This window comes from Etheostoma spectabile, unplaced genomic scaffold (assembly GCF_008692095.1).
Source record: "Etheostoma spectabile isolate EspeVRDwgs_2016 unplaced genomic scaffold, UIUC_Espe_1.0 scaffold395, whole genome shotgun sequence".
NCBI classification, from domain to species: Eukaryota; Metazoa; Chordata; class Actinopteri; order Perciformes; family Percidae; genus Etheostoma; species Etheostoma spectabile.
Window position 1 is genome coordinate 74,068 of NW_022605600.1, and position 8,714 is coordinate 82,781.

The 8,714-nt window shown below is 38.3% G+C and overlaps 1 protein-coding gene across 3 annotated transcripts in view; it reads right to left on the reverse strand.

Annotated features, from left to right (window-relative positions):
- Positions 1-1,227: 1,227 nt before the first annotated feature.
- Positions 1,228-8,714, reverse strand: part of ect2 (epithelial cell transforming 2) — a 128,337-nt gene continuing 120,850 nt past the window's right edge. For all 3 annotated transcript variants that reach the window (XM_032511617.1, XM_032511619.1, XM_032511618.1), the window contains 2 exons: positions 5,923-6,499; positions 1,228-2,540 (listed from right to left, as the gene is read on the reverse strand). In XM_032511617.1, the coding sequence (XP_032367508.1) occupies positions 5,954-6,499 (546 nt within the window). In that variant the 3' untranslated portion in view covers positions 1,228-2,540; positions 5,923-5,953. The remainder of the gene's footprint in view (positions 2,541-5,922; positions 6,500-8,714) is intronic.

Genomic DNA, 8,714 nt, shown 5'->3' on the forward strand with positions numbered 1-8,714 from the left:
AAGGCAGTTCTGAAGGCGAAAGGGGGTCAAACACAGTATTAGTATGGTTTTCCTAATAATCCTTTCGGTGAGTGTATATCCATACATACCCGTCAGGGAGCTTCACACCAATACATCTCCGATAGTGCCGATATTACAGCTACACGGGGCCTACAATGGGACGGCTGGTTAATTAACCACTCAGGGAAATACCCAAGGAATGAATGCGTGGCCAAACAAACCAGCAGAAAAACTCAACTCAGTTCCGTTGCTCGAGTAGTCTATTTTGTGACAGGGAGACAGTACATGCATTACCTGTCGAATTAACGTTTTTATCTTCCAAGCCTACATGAAAAAAAGCAAGTAATTTACATGACATTAACATTCTCCTTATCACTTTAACCCTCATGTTGTCCTTGGGTCAAATTTGACCGGTTTTCAGTTATTTGTTTCATTTTTGGCACAAAGAATGGGCGCTAAAAAATTTCAACAATGAAAATATCTAAAAACCTTGGCAAAAGCATCAGAAAAAGCACTCTAAAACCTTGAAAAAGTGACAACAATGTCAGAAAAAGTGATCATAGTGTTGAAAAGACGACACAAGGGTTAAACGTGTCAAAAATAGTGCATATTGTTGTATTTTTATCTACAGGTGAAAATTATAACACTACCCTTTCTACCATTCTCCACCTTTCCTTTCTCCGCTGTTTCTTTGCCCTCTGTCTCTCATGTTGGATATGGAAGTGGGTGAGCGCTCCACGGCTCTGCGGTGTGCGATAGGTGTGTCACATTGGTTTCCAAATTCATGTGACATGGGCTAGCCGCAGGGCTGGTTTGGCACAAACACACAAAAGCGCTGAAAACATTTGGATGTGATGTAGCTACCCCATTTTGTTTGTTATTTTAATATCGATATTTCTTTAAACAAGTCAATACCAAATGAGTAACTTGTAAGTATTGAAACCGCAATATCGATCCACCAATCCCTAGCATTTGGCTAAACTTTCAAAAGGACAGGGCTTTCTTGCTCTCAAAACAGCAAAACTAAGAGGTAAAAGTTTAAGTCTACAGTCCAGTATTTTGCTACATAGGACATACTATTCAAGTTTAAGTTGTACGTAGGGGTTAATAATGTTTTGGCCGACGATGCCCGAATTTTCTTCTTTTTTTTTTTTTTACCATGCCTTTCTGGGCTTCCTTATATAACACATAACCAGGAGTAAAAACATAAAAAAATTCATATATCTGCAGGTACATATTTTAGTGTATTTAATACAGAGATGAAACAGGAGTTGATTTAATTAAATAAAAACAGCATTAGATAAAAAGAGAGATAAAACTAGAAACATAAATAGCAAAAAAAGAAAGAAAACAAAATATATTCGTCAAGGATAAATATGTACACTGATGCAGCATTCCTTCTTAAACATTTACACAGACACGGAATGGACACACTGTAAAGACATCTTTTAAAATGTGGACGGCTGTACAGGGAACAGAATATTAGTGCTTTAACTATTCTAACCGATTCTCTTAAATGTTACAATAGAAGCTTTATAAAAGCTGGAAACTATCTTATATTTAAATGTTGAAGGTGGGTTAATTACAGGAGTAATATATCATATCAGGTGAAATTAAGTCTACCCCATTACTACTACATTAAAACATCATTAAATGTCAGCTAATATAAAGGTCATAAGGTATAAAGGGAATTAAAAAAACGTTACAACACGGTAAAGGGCAAGAGAGGTCAACCTTGTAATTTTAACTAGTACATAAAACTCACAAAGAGCTTAACAATCTACATTTGTTTAATACAAATACCTAAACATGTACAGTTAAAAGTATTTTTATTTCTTCAAAGCACAGTGAAATAAAACTAGCATTCAAGGACAGCAAAACGTTCCAATTTTAACCAGATGACAGACATTGTTTACTTGGTCAATAGTTAAGTGTTAACACTTCACTAAACACTGCCAACAATGGTAACCAACCAGGAAGCTGAACAGGCAATTAACAACAAAAATTCAGCATGTCAATATAATCCATTAACAAGTGCAGAGAAAAAGCAGAGCATCCTTCATTTTTTAAGGGTAAGGCGAACTTTATATGACAGTTGTAATCACACAGCTGTAGCCCTTAGCAAGATGCAGTACCATTCCAGTTAGCTTCTAGTCTTAATTCAAGAATTGTGTATGTTTAGAAAGAAGCACCAAACTGCATACATCTAACTTAATACATCATATGGTAGGCATCAGGTTGATGAACAATTGGTTTAATTGTTTTAACCCTTCTTGGCCCAAGTTGCAGTGGTGAAGCACTATAGCAGTAGCTAAACAATGAATTCTTCAGTGCCTTCAATGCCATTTTCCTTTTGGATTTGGAAAGTTTGTGAGGAGCTCCAGTATGGACAAATGCTTGTTAGCCATATATATAGGTGACTTCTACTTTTTTGCACCCTTCCAAGCAGTTCAGAAGAGGTGGGTGGTTGAACGACTGAATGTGTGGTACTTCCTCTCAAACATGGAGGGCAGATTGACCATGGAGGGGGAATGGTGTGCCTGTATATAAAAAAGAGCAACAAATTAGAGAAAGAAAAATGTGTGTGAAGAAGTGACAAAAAACCTAAAATAAAGTGTTAATAACCATTTGTGTTGGTTAACAAAACGTGGCTCTTATTTAAATTATTTTGGCCATTCACCACATCGACAGTATGACTACAATAAAGTCAAACAAGGCAAGAAAGAACAAGCAACAGTGCACGTGTGAATGTATGTTTATTAAGTGTTCACATAGCCATTCAATTCAGTTCAATACCAGCATTCTAGCTCCCTTCACTTTAACCACTAAGTCCAACACCGGGACTGGACTCATCAAGAAATGCAACCTTTGCCAAAACAAGCGTGCTTTTTTTGGCGCGCGCACGCACGCGCGCACACACACACACACACACACACACACACACACACACACACACACACACACACACACACACACACACACACACACACACACACACACACACACACACACACACACACACACACACACACACACACACACACACACACACACACACACACACACACACACACACACACATACACACCTTTAGTTACTCAACGGCCTTTGCTATGATCAAAGCCAGTAGGGCGGTCTATATTTCAGGCAAGGTAGACTGACTACTTCTATATACTTATATTTCACCATAAAAAAAATCACTACTCTGCATAGTGAGTGACAAATCTATATTTCTACATTTACCTTTAAGCGAGTGTTTGATACCCAAGATTGATTTTCATTTATTTACTTGAGTGACTGTGCCCAGTAATTTAATGACCGTAGAACTCTCTTCCTCTTCACTATGGTTGGTGTTAGCAACTAGTATTTTTTGTTGAAATGCATGCTTCTGTAATCTTTGTCCAACCCTTTTTCATAAGCATAAATACCTTTCAGAATGGTAGAGCACTGAATATGGGACATATGTCCAACAACTCAGCAATAACAATTGGTTAAAATGTAGGACAGACAACACGTGACCTGCCACCAAAAATTAAAGATCGGATTAGAAACCACTCTGGCTCTGATGAATGCATTGACATTTTAATTCTAGTAAGCCGTTTTTGTGTAAACTGGCCAAAACAAAAAGAGCATAGCATCCAAAATCAAAGGAACGCCTTTTGAATTTTTTACATGCCAATTTGGATTTTTACTTTTGATATTTTCTTCAACTGACACTTTCATTAGTCCTTTAAATTGTTTTTAAAGAAGCTGCATTTATTGAAAACCTTTGTGTTAAACTTAACCTAATTAATAACCTAACCTAGTTAATTTGATTTATTTATAATTAAAACAACCAATTTTAATGTTTATGGATCTGCCCAGTAATGTGTTAAACACCTGACAGGAAAATAAAATATTCTATATGAAACAGCATTCCTTTAATGAGCCATTTTCCCCTTAAGGAAAGTAAGCGGAAGTGGATGAATCTTAGGGCTGCACGATATTAGATTTAGTTTTCAAAACAGACTTTCACTGTTCTCCTTTTACATTGTTACCGGCCAACCCTGGTGCCCATGTGGGCAGCATGTGTATGTGACGTAACGTTAGTCCGATGGAGTTTGTTATAGGAAGTGAGGCTCGCCCGTGTGTAGAAAAGTACCATAAGCGGCAAATGACACAGTGAGGCAGATGCTTTTCCATTGGTAGTGAAGCTACAGCAGTCCATGTTTTATGTTTGCTGCAAAGATGAACTAAATCACCGGATTAATGCAATCACGTCCCCCGGCCATTTTTCACTGCAGAAAGCTGCTACTAGCCAGGCTAACGCTAATATAGTTAGCTTAAAGAAACCAGAAGTCTGTCCCTACTAACGGTATGGTTTGGAGCCACGACACTGGAAATGTAACACTAACCTACAACAGAAGTCTGTGTCTGGTCTAAAATCATTTGCACTGAGTGTTCATGGATACACAGTTTGATGCTAGTGCGTGACATACAGGCTCTGCATGCACAGCCAACCACCAATCACAATCAATGTTGATCACTTAACAAGCCGCCCCCGCTAGTCGACCTAATCCTAAAATTTATAGGAAGCAATATGCATACATTAACATAATTAAAATTTCATAATTCAGAATAATTCCCTTTAGCCTGGATTGATAGTATTATATGAATACAATGGTGTCATTCTAGTCAACCAGTGTATTTCTACATAATTTCCCTCTCTAAAATCACTAGTAGTCACAGCGCTTACTTGCTTTGGTGTTTGTAAAGCATTAAAGTTCAACAAAGAATGTTTCACATTAGAAAAGTTCCCATTTCATTTTTATTTTCTATGTAGATACACTCCCCTACAAAAATCAGCGCAGTAGTCGTGAATGATTTATTATTTCCAAATAGAACGATTTATGTCATCTTGTAAAAATTAGTTTTTTTCATATCGCAATCAGACTGATCTCATGAAAGGGTGTATGTATGTCACATCAATTTGTATGCCATTCTTTGTGCATTATCAAGATGCATTCTTACTTTTTAGCGTGTTTATCAACGCAGTTTGGCTTCCATTGAGTTACCTTACTTTGCGATTGTGTGATACTATTTGCTATGGCGTAAATTCCCAAAGGGCGAAAATCCACTTAGGGAGGTTTGTTGGGGTGGCGAATGGGTAAAACACAGGACTTTCACCCGGGAGCGCGGGGATCATCTCCTGCATGTGGCACTCCCTTAAAGCCAACCCCTTTGTTCTTTTCTAAACTCAACGGTCGCTTTCTTCGTCTTTTACTAAAGCCAACCTTGTTTTGCTTTTCCTGAACCCGACAGTAGCTTTCTTCTCGCGAGCGGCTTTGCTTTAGAAAGTTGGCGTGTATGTTAACGCAAAGTCATGATACCACGTTGCCGCAATATATATTGCAGGGGGAAAACAAATAAAATAGCAATGTCAGTTTTTTTCAATATCGTGCAGGCCTAATGAATCCTAAATCTACACCAACTCAGCTTTATAATACCGTACTTGTATAGAGCCAACAAGTGATAGAAACCAACTAGCAAACATTCCCAGCCACCATCAACAGTTAGAAACCCAGGTGATTCAAAGGAGCACAGCTATTCCAAATCAACCCTTAAAATCTATGCCCTGTACACGTATCCCAATCTTAAGTGGGGAGAACCAATGCAACTGCAATACCTGTATATTTCTAAGCCCCTCTCATATAATCATTGGAGATCAGAGTTCAGCTGGATAGCAGACCCTTATTAATCTGATCCATCATTGTCGTAGGGTCTCAGCTTCTAAGGGGTTGATTTGGGACTAGAAATACACATGTGGCATTTGGATGTTAAAAGGCCAAGATGGACAGCATATAGTGAGGATTAATTTGACATGAAAAAAACGTAGTTGTGCACCCCTGGTTTAAACTAGACCCCAATAATAAGTTTGCTCACATCAGACTCCAGGACTGAACTTGGCCATGGTTTAGAGCAGAGTCTCCCTGCGAGGACTGTTCAGGGCAGCCTTGTGTGGTTCCAAGGGGTCTTGAGGATCCCTGCATGACTCAGAAAAAGTCATACCTTTGACATTAACCAACTGAGGAACAAGGAGCCTTGGCTGGAACCCTACAGAGGGTAGGTGTCTGGAAACATGCTGGCTAGATGTTGGATGGGAGGTTTTGGGGTTGAGCTGAGCGGAGTTTTGGATAGCTGGAATGGAGGTGGGAAGAGTTGACGAGGTGGACTGTTGGGAATTGTAGAGGCCTGAATGAGCTTGTGCTGATTGGGACACTAATGGAGCAGGAAGAATGGACTTGGGTTCTTGGGTGCTAGGGCAATAGTCGGGGCATAGGCTTTGGCTGAACTCAGGGCCAGGGATATGGGCAGGGTTTTGGGCTGGGCTGCAGGGGGTACGTATACAGACAGGAACCCTGGCCCTGACAGGAGGATGGTCCAGAGAGTTAGAACGCTGCACCACAGCACTGCTCTTTGCAGAATCACTCAAACTGAACGTGGAGGTAGAGCGAGAAATCTAGAGTACATAGCAGAAGGGAGACACATATGGAGCAGGGATTTACATATCATGAAAAAAAAGATTAGATAGGCAGAGAACAGACATGCTGAAACAAAATCCAGGGAGAGAGAATATCCTCAGAAGGTAAAACAAGACAGAAAATTTGTCTTCATGTAAAAGAGTATTCTTTTTTTTTTTGGGGGGGGGGGGGGGGGGGGGGGAGGGGTAAATATTTCATAAGGACAAACATTTAAAAAAAAGTTAAAGCAGATTACGAAAGTTATAACTGCAGGGAAAATGTTTTCATCACATACCTGGACAGATCAATACTGTAGTTTTAAATGTACAATGCACAGCTGCCAACACTTTTAAAATTGTTAAACACAGGTTTTAAAGAAAGCTTGGATTATCAAACTTTTCAGTATCTTGTTTCCACTGGCAAGTGACTGTTTGCTTAACACCTCCCATGAACAGCTTTGTTAAATCAGCCAGGGATATTTGAGGGTACATCACTTTTGTGAGGTTACAGGAAGAAAAAGACCACTAGCATATCTACATTGTATTTTTCTCCTGAGTGGGAGTCAGTTTTGGATGCTACGGTATTAGAGTGTAGGCTAATGTTAGGAACTTTGTCCTCTATTGGATTTAGGAAAGTTTACACTCAAGCAACATGGCGTTTAACAAGTGCACATTTAAAAGTGTAAAGAAAATAGTATTACTGTCAATGTACTGTATTACTGCTCTACCTCCCTCCTCACTGACCGAAGTGATCACAGACGGAGTTGAGCCCGTTAACACAGAGGGAGAAAGAGAGGAGAGCCAATGTTAGGCCATATCACTATGCATTATCTGCTTACATTTTCCTCACCAATGTACAGTCTTGAGCAAACCAAATGGATGAACAGATGGGCCACCAATCACCACTCAAATGGATTATGGACTGCAACATGAATTTCACACAACACGAACGTAGATGATATTACCCACGCAGTTGACTAATCACTCACCGACCACCCCCCCCCCCTTCTGCACTGGGTGGTGTTTAAAGTAAGGAAACAGATTAATCTTTTACAGCAGTGCATTGCTGCAGTTCATGGTGGTATGCAGCTGCAGATGTAATATATAGTAAACACAAATTATATTTTTCAACATAAAAAACACAATTCTGGTGTTATTAGCACAGTTAATCCCAAGGCAAGACCACCAGCAGCATGCTACTACTAACGCTATAGCCTCTCTGAGCAAGTGCAACGTTTATATATATATATATATATATATATATATATATATATATATATATATATATATATATATACATATATATACACACACACACACACACACACACACACATACACATTATATTTTTACTTATTTAACTTTCTAGTAACGTTCAGTGTTTAAAAAGTGAAATTAGCATGAGATTTGTTTATTACATTAAATAATAATGTAAATACTACTAAGGGTGGTAAAGCCACATATTTCATTTTGTATTTATGTAATCTGAACTTTAGTTTGTTTCTGACTTTCATATGACTTTTTACACCAGGCTTGGTCACTGCTCAATATGCTACTGTGATTGAAGTAGTAAAATAAAAAAGGTCATTCATATAAATCACCTAATTTCATCATCACATACAGGCCTGGCCTCCAGAAAAGAACATTTTGTTTAATATATTGAATATTGTTTATACTATGCAGTGATTTATTGCTCGTCTTTGTTGAAAAATACAGGAGACAAAGAGCTTAAAAAAATAATCACATTTTAAATCGCAATATTGGTAAAAAAAATGTTATTTCCAAAAATTGTTCAGCCCTTCTAAAAATTACTGCCCAATTTCCTTGATGCAGTTAGATGTTAAGATTTAAAAAATGTTGTCAAATACATTTAATAAGGTAATTGCTTAGTTAAAGCGCCCATATTATTGTCATTTTTAGGTTTATAATTGTATTTTGAGGTTGTACCAGAATAGGTTTACATTGTTTAATTTTCAAAAAACACTATATTTTTATTGTACTGCACATTGCTGCAGATCCTCTTTTCACCCTTTGTGTTTAGGTCTCTACAGAGTGAGGTATCTCACTTGTTTTAGCTACAGAGTGAGGCATCTCCCTTCTTTACTATCTTTGTTGGGAGTCGCACAAGCGCAGTAGCTAGGTAAGGCTCACATCAGCTAGATAAGTTTCTCTAACTTTTGTCAGTACAAGGCAGGATTAGCTGGGCGACTTCTTC